This window comes from Dendropsophus ebraccatus, chromosome 3, assembly GCF_027789765.1.
Source record: "Dendropsophus ebraccatus isolate aDenEbr1 chromosome 3, aDenEbr1.pat, whole genome shotgun sequence".
NCBI classification, from domain to species: domain Eukaryota; kingdom Metazoa; phylum Chordata; class Amphibia; order Anura; family Hylidae; genus Dendropsophus; species Dendropsophus ebraccatus.
In genome coordinates, this window is record NC_091456.1 from 44,418,536 (window position 1) to 44,443,944 (window position 25,409).

Below are 25,409 nucleotides of genomic sequence, written 5' to 3' on the forward strand. Positions count from 1 at the left end.
CAGTGTGAATGAGGAGGTTTATAATTCAGTATAATCTCACCTACTATATCACTGCACAACTGGTCTCTAAGATAAGGCAGAAATATCTTTAGCTGCATACATATAAGAACAAAGCTTGATGGGCAGGGTTCAAAGGGATTTGACAGGTAATCATGTAATCCAGAGTTCACAAGAAGTTGGCCACACTTTCTATTACACAGTAAAGCATGTAAGTGATGGTTACATGAACCACTTGCAATAATGCAATGTATGGGTTGTAACAAATGGCACTGCAGGAATACCTGAGTTGAATTAGCTTTATATGTCCAAAAAATCCAGAGTGCTTCTTAATTTATATTCGTAGCAAATAAAGCCAGTAATGGCCTTACTACGTGGTAATAAGGTATATTAGTAGACCATTGCAGTACACAACATCAATAACCTTCAACAGTGTTACCTTTGTCTTCCTCTCATTTTATCAGCCCTGAGAATGGTTTATATATTATAATTCACATATAAACATACAATGTTCAGTGTATTGATATGGAATCCTCCCTAGAGAAGATACGCTTTCCCAGGGTAGATTATGAAAACAGACATATTGTGCTTTTATCGAAATCCCATCCTATCCATAGGGCAATTAGCGACTGACCTTATTGGTTATTTAAGTTGTCTTTTTTAATGTATCCTAAAAAAATAAATGAAGAGTAATGTAACGTTTGTGTTAAAAATAAGTCTGAAATATTGTAATTGGTATTTGGGAATTTCCAGGGTACATAGAAGAGATGGGATTTTGTTTATTGTATCTGTTATGCTTCTTTAGTGGCGTGTGTGTTTTTTTTAAATGCTTTTCCCTGTTGGGTACATTTGCTGAGCTGTAACCATGTAAACTCGTAATCATGCATTAAACTGTCTTTTATGACAATCGGACTGCTTTCTGGTTCTTTGCTGTTTGGCAAAATTCACTGTTGAGTGAATGGATCTGTGTGTTCATTGGAAGAAAGTTCAATTCAATATTATTAGCAACCAAGGTGAGAAAGATGAGCAAAAACAAAGTTTGCAAAAAAGTAAAATTTGCTAAAATATAATTTTTTGGGAATTAGTTTTGGCGAAATTGCAAATATGTACAGTCCCTACTTCTATGCACGGAGTGGTGGAGAATTCATTATATGCCTTGCATTTACTCATTACTGCATTTCCTGGACTGCAAACTGACAATGATGCTCAAGGTCCTTTTACATGGCCCTATATGCTGCCATGCAATGATGCAAGCGATCACCGATCGGCGAGATTGGCACTTGTTTGCAATGCCTTTAGAAGGCACGAACAATCAAATGGCTGGGCCGCACAAACGACTTCTGTATCGTTCATTTGGCCATTCAAATGTAGTGCTATCAGCCAGATATCCCCTGTTTACACCGGGAGATGTGTGGTTGATAGTGATACATTTTGCCACCTGCACAAAAGATGTGATCAGCCATTGAGTAGGCAGTTTCTCGCTCTTCAGCTGATCGCTGACACTTCTGTATGGGGGGATTATTAGCTAACATAGCGTTCCTAGCAATGCTTATAGCCCTTTTCTGAAATAGTTTTTTTGCAGATACTTTTGTGTATTTTGCCTGTATCTATGTCTGCTGTCATAAAAAGGTCTGTTATCAATAATAGTATTTATAAATCCTGAGACCAATGATTCCTCAGAGAACCACATGATCACAATGTTCATACCACACTAGGCTGCATAGAAATCAATATATAGTGGTACCTCGGTTCTCAAACTGCTTGGAACTCAAACTGTATTTTCAAGGAAAGTTTGCTGTGGTTCTCAAACTCTTGCTCGGTTCTCAAACACTTTTCAGGCACCCAGTTTTGAAGTACTCAGTATCTGGACGTTTTTGCGGGCATGGATGGTGGGTTGTACCTGGTGAGTTTAGCACTGGAGAGGCTTCACATATAGTACAGTCCTGTATAAGACTGCTGGAGTACATATACAGTACAGTAGTAGTACAGTCAGTGCACCATCATCTCCCATCCTGTACAGTACTGTATAAGACTGCTGAAGTATATACAGTACAGTAGTAGCATAGTCAGTGCACCACCATCTCCCATCCTGTACTGTATAAGACTGCTGGAGTGCATATACAGTACAGTAGTAGTACAGTCAGTGCACCACCATCTCCCATTCTGTACTGTATAAGACTGCTGGAGTGCATATACAGTAGTAGTACAGTCAGTGCACCACCATCTCCCATCCTGTACTGTATAAGACTGCTGGAGTGCATATACAGTACAGTAGTAGTACAGTCAGTGCACCACCATCTCCCATCCTGTACTGTATAAGACTGCTGGAGTGCATATACAGTACAGTAGTAGTACAGTCAGTGCACCACCATCTCCCATCCTGTACTGTATAAGACTGCTGGAGTGCATATATAGTACAGTAGTAGGACAGTCAGTGCACATCGCATCGCATGGGCAGAGTGTGAACCAGCATCTTAGGTAATGCTTTACCAGTAGGGTACTCCATGTTATTAACCTTGTGACACATGTTTACTTTATTGAGAGTCCTACTGTGTCTGTAGACAGATTAACTTTTTGTGTTAGACATCTAACTATTCACATCACATATGTATAATTTTTTTTTTTTGTATTGCCTTATGACTCTTTGCATGCCGGCACTTTAGCATATGCACTTTACCCATGCGTTTTTTGCAATCAGCTGTCCTGATTCATTTCATGATTTTATTGTATTTTATCCTTCATCATGATTAATAGAATTCTTTTTTGATTATATGATTTCTGGGTACAGTATGTTTCTTGTAGGTATTTATATAGATCTCATAGGTAGAGGGAATAAGTTCTTGAGCAACTTAGACCTTATTGCTATGTTAGTTCACCAGCAGAAGATTTCACCGACACTACAACCCCCAGCAGACATAGATATCAGGTCCTAAATCCACATATGATCAATATGATCAGATTGATCATAGGACAGTCCGTGTGTGAATAAGTAAAGAAAGATATCCAGTGGCACTCACCATAAAACTTGATCTTTATTCAATATCCAGAAGACATACAAAACAGGATCATCGCCCTGCAGCCTCTAGCCAATGGCCGTATCTGGCTTCCTAGCGCTACCTAAAGGCATGCTGGGAGTCTTACTTATCCCCACGTTTTGTGCACACTTCGTATATATATGAACGGTGTGACAACGGAACAGTTTATCGGAATGGCAAAAATGTAACTGTTTCGGAGCTCCCAGCATCATAATGATACATGATGCCGGGAGTTCCGATGCACACCATCCTTATGTACAGCATGTGCATGGAATGGAGAAATAAGGCTTCTTATACTCTACCACATATTTCTATCCATATACTGTCTGTAATCATGGAAAGCAACCGTTTGTTTTCAGGTTTTGTAAATCTTTGGCTCCTGTCCACATAAAAATAGGACATACATTTATTTGTGGAGCTGACCCACTCATTGATGTCAGTGGGTCCGTGAAAATTGGCAACAGCATACAGATTCCTTCAGCATCCTGTCCTTATTTGGCAGCTTCTCTGCCAGCTCTTGTTGGGACGTTGCCTGACATCATTCCAAATATTCTATTTTTATTAATGCACACTTCCCTTTTTTTACAGATTCATAAATAAGGATGCAATGTAGGTAACACATGATGAACGAAATAACAAGGTAAGTTACAAATAAATAGTCAAAACCTTTTTGAGCAATAATACGCCTGGACAAACCTTCATCAAGTAAATCAATCAAGTTCTTGATGAAAATGTAGGAACCCTAACCAACCTATACATTGTTATATCTTAAAAAATATCCTTATTTTATGACAAAAATAGGTTAGTACTCAGACGGACTACTGAATAGTCTTTATCAGCAGCACAAATTGTCAATGACTTATCCTGTTGTAAGTCATAAAGTACCCTCCAATGCTGTTTGATGAGCCAACTGTGTCACATTACCATCTATCCTTAAGGGCATTGTCTAAGCATATCCTCTGTTTCTCGCAAGATACACCAGATGGTGGAGATAGACTTTCCTAGAAGATACACCAGGTTGCTACTTCTTCAAATAAGATGGGACACGAGACAGCTGTTCCAGGCAGACAAGATGGCAAGAAGTGTTACCCACCCAAGTTACCAAACAGACAGTAACGGCAACCACAATGACAGAAGACATAGCGATTGCAGATGACAGATAAAAGTGATGGCTGCTGCAGGCGAAAACACAAGTGGAGGTCACACATTGAAGCTCACTTGGTGCTGGTACGAATACGGGTGAGGTCAGGTTCACACTTCAGGGCGGAAATAGGCAAGAACATGCTATGAGAACCATTGGTGACTGGAAGAAGGTAAAGCATGGGGTTTTTGTTTGTCCCCTATTCCCTTTCCAGGACCCTATATCCTATTCTGGAGCTTTGTCAAAGTGTCCATCATGGTCACCTATCCAACAAAGCCCCCCTTTAATTGCCCAGTAAGGCCATGCAGCCACCTCTATAATGACTCCTGGTAGTTTAGCACTTCTTCCATATAAGAAAAATATATGACTTTGCATTCCATGTAAACATTTAGCTTATCCCAAGAACCAGTTTAAAAAAATATATATAATTATTATCATAATTACTTAGTTTTTCAAAATTAAAGTATGCAATAGACACAAAATCCCTTGGATGCAAGTTCAGCAGATTTTTTTTTCAGAAAGTAAAAGGTTAGGTTAGTAAGATTTCTGGCACAGATAAGTTATGGTGTTGCTGATCAGATGAGAAAGAAGGAAGTGAGCATGTCTTATTTTGGTGGGTACATGTCTGGATACCAAGGCTAGACATGTGGAGCACCACATAAACCACAGGCCTACAAAATAGTAAGATGAACAACACAGATGCTATACAACATCCCCTCTCCTCCCACCAGCATTCCCAAAAATAGACTGAGATCTCTATGCCAAGCACATACACAACTCGTAGGCTCTCCAAAAGAAGATCTTAAGAAGAGGCTTCATTCTATAACGTAGGATATTATCTGCTTGATTTCTTCTATTAATCACACCTCAGCCATTAAGAGGCATGATAACAGCATTACTGAAACCATCATGCTTTTATAAATGATCCACAATCTACAAACCAGAGGTGAGAATTGCTCAAAAAATATTAAGGTCCACAATAATTTAATAGAAAATGTATTTCTCCAACAGATTTCCATATGTTGGCAAAACTAGTGAAGGAACTTTGCTATTGGTTACGTCATGTGAAAGTGTCATTTATTTTTTTTACGTAAGTACATTTGCACATTTATTAAGATTACAGTATATATTGGGTGTGTCTGGTAAACAAAATTGTATTTCGATCTGATAGGTATAGGTAATTCTATAGATTATTATGATTTTTTGGGAAAGTTCCAATAACAACAGTATAAGCATTGTGATACAAGTTGAAGTTCTGATTGCTCTTTATCAATAGAGCTCTGTATCTTAGGAACAACTGTGAGATTTCCAGACGATGAAGCCTGAGGATGCCATGGGTAAAAATAATTTTATTGGCCAGAGTCAGATCCAAAGATTACCATATAAAAGCTTTCATGAAGCTAAAGCTTAGGTCTGGCATGATGGTAGCCATCAATATGTATCTAACAGTATGGGGGATTTGAAGTATAATTTGATCATATGGCTGCCGATGGAAAAATGTAAAGACTATAGTTGCTCATGAATCCAATAGAAAATAAAAAGCTTTAGATATAACCATGTGGAGCTTCACAAGACCTTTACAGATTATTAATCCTTTATGGAATTTCCATTAAAATGCTGTTTATAACCGACGTAACGGGGCTGATAAGTCAGCATAGGCAGTTTAATAGTAATAGGTTTTTGTAAGTTCCTGACTAAAATTATTGATGCAGTCAGTATCTGTGTTACCGGTACAAGTAGATTTAAAGGAAACAGAAACATAAGGGAAGATTTTATACGTCGTCTTTTTGTTGGGTCCATTTCTGGATTTGGCTCAAAAACGGCATCAGAAATGACAATGGTATCTTTTCCAAAAAACAGTGAGTGGTTGATGTGAATATGAATATGTGGCCGGAGAAACCATATAAACCAAACCATATAAATTATATGAGGGAAAGGTGCTGTAGGAATGATTATGTAACTGGTGACATGTATTGTTTATTTGCTTTGCAGGACAGCACTGGCCGGGATTATAGATAGGTGGCTACCATAACTTTAGATGGAATAATACTTCTGGTTAGAATTGCAGAGAATTATGTAGCTGTTCAGCAACAGAGAATGTGAATTATTTGTGAGGGAGGAGATGGAAAAACTGAACCCATTAATGGGTGTACAAAGCTATTAGTGATGAGCGAACAGGGTTCGGGTCGATACGAACCCAAACGTTCGATATTTGATTAGCTGGGGCTGCTGAACTTGGATAAAGCTCTAAGGTTGTCTGGAAAACATGGATACAGCCAATGACTATATCCATGATTTCCACATAGCCTTAGGGCTTTATCCAACTTCAGCAGCCACCGCTAATCAAATGCCGAAAGTTCAGGTATGGATGGACTCGAGCATGCTCAAGGTTCGCTCATCTCTAATAGCTATAGATTTCGTAGTATCTTTTACACCGATGCTAGTAATTATATAGTAACTAGCCACTATGTAATAGCTAGCTGGGGAGATGGGGATCTCATCTACAGAATGTAAATGGTTAGCTCGGATTGCACCTCTGCCAATGGTTTTTAAAGATTAGGTTAATCTCTTGCTAGTATACATTAGACCAGTGCTAATAACTATATAGTAGCTAGCCAGTATAGTAGCTAGCTGGTAAACACTAGCTAAGCTGGCGTTCTGGGGAATTGATCTATTGAATGTAAATGGTTAGTACAGGTTAGATTTCTGCCCACGCTTTTAGTTTTAGCAGTGAGCACTAAGATCATTTCTTACTAGTATTCACTAGACCTGCTTGGTGAGCTTCAGAAATTGATCTTCTCAATGTAAATGGTTAGTTCAGGCCATATCTCTTTTCAACCTTTTATTAAGGATTAAGATGATTTCTTACTAGTATCTACTGAGCTGCAATTATATGGTAGCTAGCTGGTATGTAATAGCTAGTATATACTGGGCTGCAATTATATGGTAGCTAGCTGGTATGTAATAGCTAGTATATACTGGGCTGCAATTATATGGTAGCTAGCTGGTATGCAATAGCTAGTATATACTGGGCTGCAGTTATATGGTAGCTAGCTGGTAAGCAATAGCTAGTATATACTGGGCTGCAGTTATATGGTAGCTAGCTGGTATGCAATAGCTAGTATATACTGGGCTGCAATTATATGGTAGCTAGCTGGTATGCAATAGCTAGTACATACTGGGCTGCAGTTATATGGTAGCTAGCTGGTAAGCAATGGCTATTATATATTGGGCTGCAATTATATAGTAGCTAGCTGGTATGCAATAGCTAGTACATACTGGGCTGCAATTATATGGTAGCTAGCTGGTATGCAATAGCTAGTATATACTGGGCTGCAATTATATGGTAGCTAGCTGGTATGCAATAGCTAGTATATACTGGGCTGCAATTATATGGTAGCTAGCTGGTATGCAATAGCTTGTATATACTGGGCTGCAATTATATGGTAGCTAGCTGGTATGCAATAGCTAGTACATACTGGGCTGCAGTTATATGGTAGCTAGCTGGTAAGCAATGGCTATTATATATTGGGCTGCAATTATATAGTAGCTAGCTGGTATGCAATAGCTAGTACATACTGGGCTGCAATTATATGGTAGCTGGTATGCAATATCTACCGGGCTGCAATTATATGGTAGCTAGCTGGTAAGCAATAGCTAGTATATACTGGGCTGCAATTATATGGTAGCTAGCTGGTATGTAATATCTACCGGGCTGCAATTATATGGTAGCTAGCTGGTATGCAATAGCTAGTATCTACCAGGCTGCAATTATATGGTAGCTAGCTGGTATGTAATAGCTTGTATATACTGAGCTACAATTATATGGTAGCTAGCTGGTATGCAATAACTAGTATATACTGGGCTGCAATTATAAGGTAGCTACTGTAGCTGGTATGCAATATCTACCGGGCTGCAATTATATGGTAGCTAGCTGGTATGCAATAGCTAGTATATACTGGGCTGCAATTATATGGTAGCTAGCTGGTATGCAATAGCTAGTATATACTAGGCTGCAATTATATAGTAGCTAGCTGGTATGCAATATCTACCGGGCTGCAATTATATGGTAGCTAGCTGGTATGCAATAGCTAGTATCTACCAGGCTGCAATTATATGGTAGCTAGCTGGTATGCAATAGCTAGTATATACTGGGCTGCAATTATAAGGTAGCTACTGTAGCTGGTATGCAATATCTACCGGGCTGCAATTATATGGTAGCTAGCTGGTATGCAATAGCTAGTATATACTGGGCTGCAATTATATGTTAGCTAGCTGGTAAGCAATAGCTAGTATATACTGGGCTGCAATTATATGGTAGCTAGCTGGTATGTAATATCTACCGGGCTGCAATTATATGGTAGCTAGCTGGTATGCAATAGCTTGTATATACTGAGCTACAATTATATGGTAGCTAGCTGGTATGCAATAACTAGTATATACTGGGCTGCAATTATAAGGTAGCTACTGTAGCTGGTATGCAATATCTACCGGGCTGCAATTATATGGTAGCTAGCTGGTATGCAATAGCTAGCTGGGTGAGCCGAAGAAATGGACCTACTCAATGTAAATGTTTAGCATAGACCAGATCTCAGCACATGGTTTTAGCTTTGGTTGTGAGGATTAGGACCATTGCTTTATTGTATGCTAACATTATCATCTACTTACACTCTAGTTATATTCAAATACTAGTTAGCTGGTAAACAATAGCTATGCTGGTGAGCTCGGATCTGCTGAAGAGAAATGGTTAGCACGGGCCTGATCTGTACCATTGGTTTTAGCCTTAGTGGTAAGAATTAGGACCATTGCTTACTAGCACGCTTTGACCTTATTGTAGTAATTATTCTGTGGTTAAATTCAAAAGCTAACGGGTCAGATTAGGTATTCGGTCCACTGACTGTAAGCAGCTCGCACACGACAGACCCCTGCCCCTGGTTTTAGCTTTACTAGTAAGAATTAGGACTTCTTCCAAGTATATAGTGGCCCCATGCTAGTAATGATATAGTAACTAGCCAGTATACAATAGCTAGCTGCAAGATGGGGAAACTACTGAATGTAAATGTATGTAACTTATGCATTTCCATAAGTTAGATTGCGAATGGATTTGGTAGTGAGAATTAGAACCATCTCCTTCATTAAAGTTAGTAATTATATAGTACCTAGCCAGTGATATAAAGAAATTGATGTACTGAATGTATATGTTTAGCACAGGTCACATCTGGCTTTAGCTTTGGTTATGAGGATTAGCACATTTCCTAGAATAGAATGGATCTGTGCTAGTAATTACATAGTAGCTAACTGGTAGACAATAGCTAGCTGGTGAGATGGGGGAATCGACCGGCTGAAAATAAATGGCTAGCATGGGACAGACTTCTATCCTTCCAATGACAGCAACAAAACCGCACTCCCGCAGAGATGTTGGGTGCTAGTGCAAAAGGATTCCTCAATCCCAATATATATTTGAAGACAAAGGCACTGCACTTCCAAGTCTATGATGCTTATGAAAGAATTTTATTTACACAAGAATGGTTTGTCACAATCCAACCAGATCAGGAATCAGGATACAAAAAATAATAATGAATGCAGGTAAGTAGTGCTACTGGCAACGTTTCGGTCGTGCTTCCGACCTTCCTCAGGCCAATGTAGCCAAACTATAAAGAAAGAGCACAATAAGTGGATCAACAACAGAGTGTGAACAGGACTATGCAAAAAGGACTAGTGAGAAGATATCTAGAATTGTTGTATGCATATGTTCTATAACATCAGCCCTCTAATAGGTATGGGTTGTGATATAACCATAAATATGGATAAATGTTGGAAATCATACATGAGTGAAAAAACCAAAATTGATATGCTAAATAATGGAGAAACTAAAACTAAAACTAAATACCTCTGAAGCATGTCTTCAGACTCTAGCAGTAAAAACGGTGCGCACTTATATACACCATAGTACAATTATAAGTGGGATGATGGAGGGTAAGACCATGCACAAGACATGCAAATTTACACATGAATATACACAAAGAACATAAGGCAACTCGGTCCGGAGCAATAAGAAGTAGAGTTGAGAAAAATGCTGTGAATAGGATGTAATATACTACCTGTACGCAAGGAGAGATGAGAATAGATCTGGTGGTGCGGCATACCAGCGTCTGCCCTGTTTAAATAGGTCCCGTGTGCGTCTAGCTGCGGTGACGTAGCGGCGACGCCGGCGCATCGCGTCACGTGTTCACGTGACAGCGACGCGTCAGCGTCACCGCGACGCCGGCGCGCCGCGCCGCGTCATGACATGACGGAGATCTCTAGTGGATGTGCCAACCAGGTGGGAGGGCGTAGGTGTAGAAGGGCCGGCTGCTACAAATAATGCCGTGACGTAGGTGTCACATGATCGGCTGCATGTCAGGTGACCATATTAGCGTCCTGGTATCCAGAGTTACCAGGGGGAAGGGGAAGATAGTTATGTTAACAACAAAGGTTAGAGGTATATAGGTAATGAATGTTAATGTATAGATGGAGAAATAAAGCAATGAAATAAAGTAAAAGAACAGATGGGAACCGGGCCATAGTTACCACATGTGCTTAATCCTTGCTGCATGCCAAAACCTAAAATATAGAAAGAAAGAAAAATACTATGTTACAAGAGAGTATATTCACAAACTGAAACTTCTATCGTACTCTCGATTCAAACCTTTGGGTTCAATCGTCTGGAGTACATGTATCCAGTACGACTCACGTTTTTTTAATAAGGCAATGCGATTACCACCCCTTCTAGGAGGGGGAATGTGTTCAATGATCTGAAATCTTAGTTGTGCTATGGAATGTCCTCGATCCGAAAAATGCCTGGGGATAGGGAGAAGGAGATTACCACATCTAATAGTAGATTTGTGTAATCTACTATTAGATGTGGTAATCTCCTTCTCCCTATCCCCAGGCATTTTTCGGATCGAGGACATTCCATAGCACAACTAAGATTTCAGATCATTGAACACATTCCCCCTCCTAGAAGGGGTGGTAATCGCATTGCCTTATTAAAAAAACGTGAGTCGTACTGGATACATGTACTCCAGACGATTGAACCCAAAGGTTTGAATCGAGAGTACGATAGAAGTTTCAGTTTGTGAATATACTCTCTTGTAACATAGTATTTTTCTTTCTTTCTATATTTTAGGTTTTGGCATGCAGCAAGGATTAAGCACATGTGGTAACTATGGCCCGGTTCCCATCTGTTCTTTTACTTTATTTCATTGCTTTATTTCTCCATCTATACATTAACATTCATTACCTATATACCTCTAACCTTTGTTGTTAACATAACTATCTTCCCCTTCCCCCTGGTAACTCTGGATACCAGGACGCTAATATGGTCACCTGACATGCAGCCGATCATGTGACACCTACGTCACGGCATTATTTGTAGCAGCAGGCCCTTCTACACCTACGCCCTCCCACCTGGTTGGCACATCCACTAGAGATCTCCGTCATGTCATGACGCGGCGCGGCGTGCCGGCGTCGCGGTGACGCTGACGCGTCGCTGTCACGTGATCACGTGACGCGATGCGCCGGCGTCGCCGCTACGTCACCGCAGCTAGACGCACACGGGACCTATTTAAACAGGGCAGACGCTGGTATGCCGCACCACCAGATCTATTCTCATCTCTCCTTGCGTACAGGTAGTATATTACATCCTATTCACAGCATTTTTCTCAACTCTACCTCTTATTGCTCCGGACCGAGTTGCCTTATGTTCTTTGTGTATATTCATGTGTAAATTTGCATGTCTTGTGCATGGTCTTACCCTCCATCATCCCACTTATAATTGTACTATGGTGTATATAAGTGCGCACCGTTTTTACTGCTAGAGTCTGAAGACATGCTTCAGAGGTATTTAGTTTTAGTTTTAGTTTCTCCATTATTTAGCATATCAATTTTGGTTTTTTCACTCATGTATGATTTCCAACATTTATCCATATTTATGGTTATATCACAACCCATACCTATTAGAGGGCTGATGTTATAGAACATATGCATACAACAATTCTAGATATCTTCTCACTAGTCCTTTTTGCATAGTCCTGTTCACACTCTGTTGTTGATCCACTTATTGTGCTCTTTCTTTATAGTTTGGCTACATTGGCCTGAGGAAGGTCGGAAGCACGACCGAAACGTTGCCAGTAGCACTACTTACCTGCATTCATTATTATTTTTTGTATCCTGATTCCTGATCTGGTTGGATTGTGACAAACCATTCTTGTGTAAATAAAATTCTTTCATAAGCATCATAGACTTGGAAGTGCAGTGCCTTTGTCTTCAAAGACTTCTATCCTTGTCCTTGTGTGCATTGGACTTCTAGTAGTAATCATACAATGGCTATCTGATAATTGTAAAGCTGCTGGGCTTAGGTATTTGATATCCTTTATAGCATTCACTGGAGAATGGTGTTACCAAGTGTATAATAGCTAGCTAGTATGCAATACCTAGCTGGTAAGCTGGGGGAATTGATCTATGGAATGGAAATGTTTAGCACTAGCTATAGTTGTTACGATTAGGTCCATATCTTTCTAGTATATACTGGACCTAGGTGAGAAATTATATAGTATCTAGCAGGTAGCAATTTACAGGTTAGAGCAAAGGTAGGAAACCTTGGCTGTCCAGCTGTTGCATAACTTCAACTTCCATCATGCCTGGACAGCCAAAGCTAAAGGGTTTAGAGGGTTAGAGGGTATATTTCATTCACAGAACATGAAATATTAGCAAGAGCGAGACCCGTGCCAATGGTTTTAGCTTTAGTGGTGAGTACAGATAAGCAAAGCACTCATCTAAATCAATCGAAGTGCTTCGTTTGGTCAGCGCTCTGCTCATCCAGTTGGCTGGCTGTCAGAACTGCTCCGCTCTCTGACGTTCCTTTCAGGATGCCGGGTAAAGCTCCCAGTTTCCCAGGATTGGGTCCAGCTTTTTCTCAGCACTGGGCGAGGAGCGGCAGGGAGCAGAGCAGCGATGACAGGCAGTCGGTTAGATGAGCATATCACTGATAAACAAAGCGCTTCGCTCATCTCTAGTGGTGACAATTAGAAGCATTGGAGTTATAGTAGCGGTTATATAGTAGCTAGCATTGATAAGCATAGGTATTTGATCAAGTTAGCACAAGCCAGATCTTTGTCTATAGATGTAGCAGGAAGGAGTAGCACCATCTCTTCCTAGTATCCATAGAACCTATGCAAGTAATTGTACAGTGGCTGACTGGTAAACTAGGGAAATTGAGGTACTGAATATAAGTGGTTAGCACAGGTCTGTATGAGATCTGTATGCTAGCAGTTACCTAGTAGCTAGAATGCATACATTAGTAGGCTGCTGGGCTGGGGTTATTGGTCTGGCCAGTAAGACTCCATGAATAATGGACTGATGAACTGGGGAGCGGTATGTACATTATATTGTAGGTATTTTCTACAGTTACAGCAAGACATGAATATGCATATTAGATTACTGGGAAAAAGACATTTCACCTAGTAAGTTTTCCCTCCAATACCCCAATAAAATGGAAGAAGTATAGTCACCGACTAGTCCCCTGGCAGTGCTTTCCTGGTTTACTTCCAGTGATAAGGTGTCAGCAGCCTGAGACTGACTGACAGCTGGCATTGGGACTAGGGAACCATTGCCACAGGGATCCCAGGGGACTGGTTAGGTAGATATAGTGTCATTTCTCCTTGGCACTTTTCTGTCCTCACGCAGATTTACTGTAGGTAATTCAATGCAAAATCCTTAACAATAGAATCTGATTTAGGATTCCTCCTGGCAGACATTGACATGCATATTACTGTAATCTGCTGCAGGACGACTACATGTGAACTCAGCCTTAAGGCCCTATTCCACGGGTCGTTTAGAGGAGCAATATAGTTCGTATTCGGCCGATATCGGCCGATACGAACGATATTCGTCCCGTGGAATAGAGTGCAACGATCAGCCGACATCGTTCATGTCGGCTGATCGTTGCAGTCGCTTGTTTTTCAACATGTTGAAAAGCAAGCGACTGATATAGCAGCGATCTGCTGCCGTCGCTCCGTTGAATAGGAGCATCGGCAGCAGACGCTGCTATATCCTATGGGCTGCCAGGATGATCAGCGATCCCCCGGGCAGCCCCCCCAGCAGCTCCCCGCCGCCCCTCCCGCACTCACCCGCTCGCTGACGCCGCGTTGAATAGCGGCGGCAGCGAGCGGGGAACGAGGAGCAAACGAGCGCTAATAGCGCTCGTTTGCTCCTCCAAACGACTCGTGTAATAGGGGCATTATTGTTCAAATCTTTCATTGCTTACATGGGAAATTCTTTTCTGATCACAGTGGAAATCCTAGCATAGTGTGGGAATAGTAATAAGTACAAATCATTATTTTCCCAAGAAAACAATATGAGTCTAGAGGAACCAAATACCCTGCTTCCTGCCCTGAACAGCTGCAATAACAGTATTGGGTAGAATAGGATCAGTGCCATGGATAACACTTTCTGCAACACAATCCTGAAGGACTGCATCAAAGCCTTCTGCACTCATGCCATACGGACAACTGTTTTGTACAGATCTCACAGCTAGAGATGAGCAAATTTACAGAATAAACAAAGCAAATCGCTTTGTTAGCTCGGCAATCTGCTTATCAGCCTGCTGCTTTTAAAGTCCATATCACTCTGTGCCACTCCACTCCGGGTGGCTGGAAAAGCTAGATCCAGTCCTGGGAAACCTCTACGGAGAAGCAAAGGCAAAATAAGCAGATTGGCGAGGTAACAAAGTGATTTGCTTCGTTCATACTGTAAAGTTGCTCATCTCTACTCACAGATGCTATGGACAGTACAGGATCCATAACATTTCCTCCATTTTTTCCAGCTGTACTAGAGGTGTATGAGATGGTAAATTCTATGTAAGGTTGGGTCGCTGCAAAGCATAGTGATTAGATAGCTGGGCAATGTTCCAGTAAATGTTAAAAAGGTAACATCCTGTAGTCTGCACTTACTAACAGCTTTATAGAGGGTCCAATAATCACTCCACACCATAACCACATATACCATCAGATTTGGTTCTAGAAGAGAGGATGGAGTCCCTGCTACAATCTTAGGGGGTTAAAGGGGTTATCCAGTGCTACAAAAACATGGCCACTTTTCCCCCTCTCTTGTCTCCAGTTCAGGTGTGGTTTGCAATTAAGCTCTATTTATTTCAATGGAACTGAGTTTGAAACCCCACCCAACCTGGAGACATGAGAGGGGGAAAAGTGGCCAGGTATTTATAGCACTGGACAACCCTTTTAGGGTAGCTTCACACCTACAGTATCGCTGTGTTTTTAACGCTGCGTTTTTGGTGCAATTTTTACATGCAAGTTTTGATTTTCACATGAAAATCATGTGAAAATCAAAACGCGCACGTAAAAAACGCAATAAAAAATGCAGCGTTAAAAACGGAGCGATAAAAACGCAGTGAAAAACGCAGCGATACAGTACGTGTGAAGGCACCCTTAAGCCCCTATGTAACTACTACCCCCACCATGTTCTAGTTGCCTGCTATAGCCCTCATTTGGAGAGACTAAGCTAGCTATCTCTTGTTATTTACTGTGTCTGATTCCTTGTTATTAGACCTTGGCTCTCTCTCTCCTGACTATCCTTCTGACCACAGACATTATGTTTTACAAAATCTTGTTTCCCTCTGTGAAATAGCTGTGAAGCCCCACCCAGTTGACACTGTTCATCAATGTTAAAAAGCATCTTTGACTGGAAAGACAACAAGGATAAAGGTGTCCAATCACCGTGGCAGGGTGAAAGAAAGGATTTACCCCCTCTTGGCGCTGAGCGGCGGTTACAGATGGAAGCAGATGTTGGTACTTCTGTTACATTTATTATCTCAAATAAAACAACGCGTTTCGGGGTACAGGGGCCCCTTTATAAAGTTAAAAGAGACGTGTAGAGAACCTGGGGTACATGCGGCTTCTTAAACGTTTGCTACATACAGAGAATGTAGCAAACGTTTAAGAAGCCACATGTACCCCAGGTTCTCTACACGTCTCTTTTAACTTGATAAAGGGGTCCCTGTACCCCAAAACGCGTTGTTTTATTTGAGATATTAAATGTAACAGAAGTACCAACATCTGCTTCCATCTGTAACCGCCGCTCAGCGCCAAGAGGGGGTAACTCCTTTCTTTCACCCTGCCACGGTGATTGGACACCGTTATCCTGAATATCCCTGTTGGAACCCAGTGGCTCTGGACCCCTCCAACAACACGCACTCCCGGCAGCTCCGGCTCTTCATTCTTCACTGATAGCGCATGTAGATATTGTGCTCTTAGTACATCACAAGGTGAGCGTATATAGAAAAGTACCTGTTCACCTTTGTCTCCCAGATTTCACCCTGTGGCTAATTTCTTTTAAGCCACTATATGGAAAGACAACAAAGACATGTTTTATACAGGTAAATATGGACTGTGCAGCATGTAAACTTCTAAATGGTGCTGAGAACTGCACATATCGAAAGGGGGTGACAATATCATTTCAAAAGGGTTGGGCAGGGGTCTTTTTTTATACATGCCTGGGGAGGGGGTGCTTGAAAATAATAAAGTCCACTTACCTCCTCGGCTCTTGTAGAGCAGCCGTTTTCTAGTTTTAAGGCCTTGACATTGCAGGCCCGCCCAGCCAGTTAGCAGATGGAACGGTGTCCCACACAGCAGTAATAGACCAGTCAGATAGCGGCAGTGGTTTCAGGAGCCAGAGAGAAAAGAGTTCTTCATAATTTTCAAGCATCCCAGGCCATATATCAAAAAAGACCCCTGCCTAGACAACCCCTTTGAAATAGGAGGGGCATCCCTATAGGGGGCCTGGTGGTGGTTTAAAACATAGCTGGTAAAACAATGATAACCTGATATCTGGCTATAGAGATCTTTCAATTTTACACATCCCTAGCAGTTATTGTAGTTTATGTAGTGAAACTTGTGGTATCAGAAGCATGAACATGGCCCCAAAGTCATTGAACGCGACTGTATGATCTGAAGAGGGGCAGATTGTGAGTGTTGTTGCAAGGGGAAGGCACATCTTGGTCGCAATTTCCTCTGCAGAAATATTAATTACATGTTGCCTATTTAAATGAATGCCACTTACTTAGCTTTTTGGCTGGCTTCACACTGCCTTACAATCCTGGAAAACCCCCAATAAAAATGCCATGGTGTTTCTTCTTGCAAAAACACCGGTGGCCAGATGTTAGCTGGAAGTCAATGGAAGATCATGATCTGACTTACATACATAGTGTTTTTTTGGGGTGGCGTTTTTCTCTCCTCTCTGGTGTTTTTGAGGCTCTGTGCCAGTTTTCACAAAAAGTAGCATGCTGAGGGTGTGGCGTTTTTCAGCAAACTGTGGCGTTTTTTCTCCCATAGACTTATTCTGGTTGTCTTAAAAATGCCATTGAGCTTTAGTCACCCTTTGTGGTCCAGCAGCTTGGTCATGTAATGGCAGAGGGAAGAAAATTTCAGCACACAAAAACACCCAAACCACAAAAAGATCATTCACACATAAGGCCCCGTTCCCACTGAGCAAAGCTAGCGGAATTCCGCGACGGAATTGTCCGCCGCGGAATACCGTTAGCCTCACGCTCATAATGGGAGTCTATGGGAGGCGCGCGCTGCTGCTCTGTACGCGCTGAAGAATGAACATGTGGGAACGGGGCCTAAGGTCAAAAATGGATGAAAAAATAACAGAAAAAACGCAAATGCATGAAATGCATTGGCCTTTTTTCAGGTGTTTTTTTAGGCCAAAATAAAAATGCTGGATGTATGGTTATGGCTGATCATCGTATACTGATATTTCCATTAAAACAATTGTGAGCAGTTTAATAAAGACGTTTTACCTTTAGACACTCTCTGACCTGTAGACAAACCTTAAAGGGAATTTCCACCTCAAATTAAAAACGTTATTGTTCATAATCTAAAAAGGTTAAAAATCCTATTCTCTTACTAAATTTCTACAGTATATAGTGATCAGGGCCTTGTTTATTCTGATACAGAGGCCCAAATCCTCCCCCTAGACATATATATTTTACAGTATAACATGATGGCTACCTGCAGCTGTCACCAGAGGGAGTGTAGAAGATTACTGCATATTGAGTCGTGCTCCTTCCAGTTATGGCTGCAGATGACCATTTCAAAACCAAATTCTGAGGTAATTTTTTTCTTCTCTTGCAGGGACACTTGCCCCACATGTCTTCCCAGTGATTTCCTATGGACTGGAAACACTTAGTACTTTTGGATGTGTGGCACGGGGTTACTCCCCCGAGCCTGTGTCTGTCACATGGAGCACATCTAGTGGGGAGATAGTGCCTGGCGCAAAAGGCTTCACTACCCTTCCAAATGGAGACCCTCCAACGTATACCCATCTTAGTCAAGTCACCGTCAGTACTGGAGACCGGAACAGTAAGACTTACCAGTGCAACGTCAGCCATTACTCCACTCAGATTAGCAAAATTATTCCTAAAGGTGAGTTAAAGGTCACATATTAAATTAGATTATCGAATGGAATAAAAATATTCTAAAATGTTTGATTTAACTAGTTATATCATAAACTACATCACCTATCCCAATTCTATGGGCCCGATGGAAAAATAAATCTATATCCCATGAGTTAAATGGGACAGAAGCACACATGTCTGACTCCTACTGCATCCAAACTGGTACTGTTGGGGTCAGACAGAGTGGGTCCAAAGACAGGAAACCAGGAAAGACTTTAAGAGAACCTATCACCTATGTTCCTATTATGTCAGTAACTGACATAATAGGGACACTTAGTAATACACAGCAATCTCATGTTGGATGGTCTACTGACGGAGCCGGAAGCAACGGATCATGGGATCCCATCCTGCCGCTCTGCATGCCAGGAAGTTCCAGGCTCGCAACGCCTCTTTTGAAAAGAGACAGCATGAGCCCACAAAGAAAAATATAAAGAAATTTAAAAATTATTATTATTTTTTTTTTAAATAAGTAGTAGTTAAATGAAAGAAAAAAAATGTGATTGGTTCTCTTTAAAGGACAAGTGCCATGAAAACCTTTTTCCCAGTAATTGAAGCACATTACAAAGTTATATAACTCTGTAATGGAGCGTTTACACAGACAGATTTATCTGACAGATCTTTGAAGCCCAAACCAGGAACAGACTATAAACAGGGATCAGGTCATAAAGGAAAGACTGGGATCGATTCTCTTTTCAAATCCATTCCTGGCTTTGGCTTCCAAAATCTGTCAGATAAATCTGTCTGTGTAAACGCAGCATAATATGCTTCAATCACCTATCTGCCTCCCTTCCCTGTCTTTTCCCCCCTCCACCCCCCACCAGGAAGTGTCCCAGCTCACACAGACCTAATTAGTGTCGTCACTGTCACCAAGCTCTTCTCTCAGCTCCTTCTCCTGTTACAGCAGCCCCCCCCCCCCCCGCCTTGTCAAGTGACTCAGCTTGCTCAGCTCCGATTGGCTGAACAACTGCAAGCCATCACTTGGACTGGGGAGGGGGGGCTGCTTTAACAGGACCTAGAGCAGCCCTCCTGCTGATGATCCTCACAAGAAGGAGCTGCCTGGTGACGGTGACAACAGTAATTAGGTTTTTGTGAGTTAGGGCACTTCCTGGTAGGGGGCAGATAGGCGATTGAAGCATATTACAGAGTTATATAACTTTGTAATGTGCTTCAATTACTGGGAAAAAGTTTTTCATGGCACTTGTCCTTTAAGGATTTGAATCTGTATAGTCTGGAGGAAAGAAGGGAAAGGGGGGGGGCATGACTGAAACCTTTAAATATCGTTAAGGACTAAATAAGGTTCAAGAGGGAAGTGTTTTTTTTTTTTTTAATTAACACAAGAACAAGAGGACACAGTCTGAGGTTACTTGGGGGAAAAGATCAGAAACAGCGTGAGAAAATATTACTTTACTGAAAGAGTAGTAGATGCTTGGAACAAACTTCCAGCAGATGTGGTTGGTAAATCCACAATAACAGAATGTAAACCTGCCTGGGATAAACATATATCTATCCTAAGCTAATAAGAAGGGAAATACTAAAAGGGCAGACTAGATGGACCCAGTGGTCTTGTTTTGCTGACAATGTTCTTCTAATTGTAAAGTGCTGTGGCATTTGCTGCTGCTATATAAATAAAAATTATAATCATTATTATTATTATTATTAATACTCATTAGACTTTTCTTCAAAAACACTGAATTAATTTCATCTATCCCTCAGGTTGTGCTGGACCAGAAGCACCAAGTGTCCGCCTATTACAAGGAACCTGCCCTGAAAGCAATTACGGCAAAGTAGAGCTCACTTGCCAAGTGTATAACTTAACCTCCGCGGATGCAGCAGTGAAATGGTATATCAATGATAAGGCAAGGGAGTTCCCAGAAGATAAACTGGAACTGGGAGAATCCCAGAAGCACGTTTTTGCTTTGCACAGCACAGTGACCATTAGTCAGTCTGAGTGGAACAATGGGGTTCGTGTGAAATGTCATGTGACAGATCCCAAAACAGGGAAAACAGCCGAGGACACAATCCGGAAATGCTCAGGTAAAGTACGAAAAGAACTGAAGTCTATCCTAAACCTTTATGCATTAGATGTGATAGCATACACATCAGCGGATATATGTAAAATTAAACGCATTACATTTTTCCTCTGCTCTTGGACAAGTTAAAATCAGTTCAATGTCTTAAAGAGGTATTCCAAGAAAAAGTAGGAGATTGCGGGGGATCGACCTCTGTACCCCCTGGCGATCTCCCTATCGGCCCCTGGCTTCTGTGTAGTGAATAGAGCCGCTTAGAGCCGAATAGAGCCGGCTTTATTCATTCCTATGGAGTCCACGGAAAGAGTCGAGTATAGAGATGAGCGAACCGGGAACATAGCCTTAGGGCTTTATCCAAGTTCAGCAGCCACCGCTAATCAAATGCCGAAAGTTCGGGTTTGGATCGACTCGAGCATGCTCCAGGTTCGCTCATCTCTAGTCGAGTACATCGCTCTTCCAGCTTACTCAGCTCTTTCCATTGCTCCATAGAAATAAATAAAGCTGCGAGTCACATGCCGTACTCACGTCTCTATTCACTACACAGAAGCTGGTTGTTTTTTCCTGGAATACCCCTTTAAGACACAAAAAGACATGCTACATACTCCAATATCACACATTAAATTAAAGGCTAAATCCAGGAAGACATTTAGTTAAATTTAGTTATATTACACATATAGTTATATAATTATACAAACGTAAAAAAGGAAAAGTTTGAACCATTTTATTAATAGATCTATTTGTGAATTTGTATGCTAAGTACTGATGATATGTATGCACAGGTTACACAGCATACACCGATACGCCTACAGCCTCCAACGTAGCAGAAAGCTATCACCTTAGTATAGATGTAGCCAACAACAACATGAATGCAACATCATGGTCCCGCAGTCTGATAGTGGGCTGTAGCTTTCACACCCTGGGTGCGATTCAGGCAAGTCTACATGAACTGTGTGCATTCTCCCCATTACATTTGAAGGGCCCAGCTCTCTCTCACACCTGGCCCACTGAATGTGTATGGTGTCTGTGAGGTGAGCGGTGATGTATTCATTACTAGTCACAAAGTGTAGTCTATATTTATGGGACCAGGTGCTCTTTTAACCATCCCAGTCAATGTTATCTGAGCAGTAAAGCATATAATAGTGTATGCATCACTGCTCAGTGTACAGGAAAAAATTCCACAGTTGACCAAACTTATGAAAGAGGTGGTCAAAAAACCTCCATCCAGATGGGCATAGCCCTGTGCTACCATGCACAGATTACAAAATCAGGGACATTCCATCATGGCAGGAGCTGACTCATCCCAGGAGCTGACCTGACAACATTCTCTGTGGATACCTGTGACAGTCGTGGATGAGTATTGGTTTTCTTCTCTTATGGATCCTTTTTGCTGATTTACCTGTTGTGGGTGATCTACACCAAATACTCTGGACCATTTATTTGGATGTATTATTACCATGCTCACACATATCACAGTGTTTTCCTGGGAACCTAGTAATGAGATCCCTGTGTATACCCCATTTCCTATTTGATTTATAGTCCCAATATTTTGTATCTCTAAGGACTTTATTGCTTCATTGGTCTGCTCCCCAATACCTGTATCTATCCAGGGGTAGTGTTAGTGGTGCTGCTTTTTGTATTTGTCTCACTACTTTGGAGTTTTATCGTGTTTGTTTGCACCAGTGTATCCCTGATGATCCTGTGGTTACAGCACAGGTGAAACGCGTTGGCTGTTGGTATTGATTTTGGTGTGGTAGTTTATCTATTTGGGGCTCACTTCTTTATTTGTTTGTTTGTCTTTTGTCCTGCACTTAGAATAGAACAGGGAACGTCATCGTGGTTGGGGCCACCCTATTAAGGAGGTGGGTACCCCCAAAAGGCTTGGATAGGAGTGAACAGAATGCACTATGTTCCTCTATGAACACCCGTAATTATCTGATGGATTATTAGCCTGTGTTCCCTGCTCTTTGATATTCTTACTGTTCTAAGTGCCGGTATTGGTCATTCACGTGGGTTATGTTTTTTTGTCATCATATTTTATTCTGATCAAATTAAAAGTTATGTTTTAAGCCCATTTAGTGCCTGCCCTCTGGTAGCTGGAATTTTGTAATCAGTGTACAGGAGCAGGGAGTCCAGTCTTTGACAGGAGTCCATGCTCCCAACTGTACATTAATGTTGGTGGTAGCTACAGTACATCTGTATATGTTTGGCAGGAATATGTCTAGATCACATAACATCCCAAGTGTACTGAACACTGCAGTCAATTGTCCCATTTAATACAATGATATATATATATATATATATATATATATATATATATATATATATATATATATGTTATTTTAAGTAATCTTTGGCAGACATACGAAATACTGTGCACAAAAGACTGTCCATATGGTTAGTGGAGATGTTTCTGTGTGATGTGAATTTACCCAGACAGTGTTACTGGGAAAAAAAACAATTAGCTATTTTCATAAATTATGCAATTCTCACACAAATATTTCTTGCCTTTTGTCTGACAGATAACTTAAACTGTTTAGGAATTAATGTGTTTATGGTGCCGCCCTCTATTGAAGATCTCTATGTCCACAATACTGCTCGTATTGCATGTGTGGCCTCCAACCTTAACACTACCAATGAAAGCGAATCATTTGAATGGAGCTTTCCTGGAGCATCTAATATAAATGTTCAAACCGAAGACCCACAGCTGCAAGAGAATGGAACGTACAGCGTTAGCAGTGTCCTCACTGTCTCCCCAGATGGCTGGCTGCAACAGACCGAATTTACCTGTGTTTTCCGCCAAAGTGGACTGGAAACACCAATTATTACTAGAATTAGAAAGGAAAAGGGTGAGAGACTGTTGATTCTACTTATATAAAAAGGTGTAACAGGTATCCATAGTCCTCCATAGCTAAACTCAGAAGGGAGCCCATTCTGTATTGATTTTTAGCAACAGTGGGTGAATCAAGGAAGGGAAAAAACTGACATTTATTATAAAGCTAAAATGCCTTTTTATGGCGCAGATAGGTCCGATGCGCATAAAAATATTCGTAAACGCTGTTTCTGCAAATATTTTATATGAATCGTGCCCATCTGCGCCGCTTGCACCGAGGTGTGGGGGGAAAGCAGAGCTGGTGTAGGTTTCACTTTGTGCGCACGGAGGAGCTCTGATGTACACAGGTTTTATGTAGGGGCACTGCGCTTCTACATAAATCCTAACAGCCTCGACACTGTGGGGACGCTTTTAAGCCCGGACTTAGAGGGGTTGTCCAACGCTACACAAAAATGGCCACTTTCTTCCAGAGACAGCCCCTCTCTTGTCTCCAGTTTGGGTGGGGTTTTGTAACTCATTTCCATTGAAGTGAATGGAGCTTAATTGCAAACCACACCTGACCTGGAAACAAGAGTCGTATTGTCTCTGGAAGAAAGTGGCCATGTTTTTGTAGCACTGGATAACCCCTTTAATAAATGTTCCCCTGTATGTTTAACTGCTTCCCATGACCTTTCAGTACCCACGTTTAACTAGCCACTGCCTCAGACTGCCCACTATCCAAATTAAAGAAAATGATGTTCATCCGGCCGATACTGCTGTCCTTTTATGTCATTTATAGGTTATCGCTACTAGTCAGATAGATGGTTACATCAATGCCCCATTGACCAGCTACAAAGTGTAGACGGGTAAACGTTTTCTTAGTCATGTCCTTGGCTTCAAGAGGACATGTCCCTGTCCCTGTCCCTCCACATCTCAAACAGAGAGGAAGCAAAGCTGCAGAAGAAGGAGCTGAGCCAAACTAACCAATGGCAGGCTGAGACCCTGAGCGATTACCATGCAAAAACCCGCCAAAATTATCGATCGCTAGCGTTACGTTTAATAGGGATAAGCGAGTGTGCAATGAACACAAAATTGTTAGGTTGTCGCTGGTCTTAACACAAGCAAACATATATGATTACCAAAATAGATTTTTAATCCATCAGATTTTATCCTAAAGACAAAGAAACTGATATTTACAATATATGCAAATACTTACAATGATATTGCTAAATATTCTCTATATTCTATACACAGTAACAAAGACGTCCCCACCCGTGGTTTTGCTCTTTCCACCCTCTGAAGAGGAGCTTGCTCAGAAGGAGGAATGCACGTTACTTTGCTTCTGCCACAAACTTAGCTCCAAAGATACTTACATCGGTTGGACGGAAAATGATCTGGAAATATCTAAAGATCTTTATGTGACCAGTGAACCAAACCTTGAGACCAGCAGTAACACCTACTTCATTATGAGCAAACTTACCATTCAAGCTAGTGACTGGGATTCAGGAAAAAAATATGGCTGTACGGTGGGCCATGAAACCATCCCAATGAAATTTATCAGAAGATTAGTTGACTAAAACTCTGGTAAACCAACAGTGGTCAATGTGTCCGTTGTGATGTCTGACACCACCCTGTCTTGTTATTAAAATGTCCCATTCCCCACTGTCTTTCTCACCATACGTTCCTCACCCTCTTTTTATTCTGGGTGGAGAGAAAGCGAACCGGCACAACCAACTCTGCAAGCCTTAATGATATAACGGGCAATACGGCAAAAGACGGGGTGCTCTTCCTAAATGAGTGCAGTGCAAGCATCAATATTAATGTTCAGAAAAAGAAGGCATAAGGAGGCACTCACCGTATAAAAATCTTTCTTTATTAAATCATC

At 41.3% G+C, this 25,409-nt stretch overlaps 1 gene segment (V, D, J or C); it reads left to right on the forward strand.

Annotated features, from left to right (window-relative positions):
* The first annotated feature begins 4,982 nt into the window (after window positions 1-4,982).
* Window positions 4,983-25,347, forward strand: LOC138785544 (immunoglobulin heavy constant mu-like). The segment is given in 5 exon segments: window positions 4,983-5,119; window positions 18,366-18,656; window positions 20,402-20,722; window positions 23,235-23,561; window positions 24,779-25,347. Coding segments are annotated over 5 exon segments (1,287 nt in total).
* Window positions 25,348-25,409: the final 62 nt, after the last annotated feature.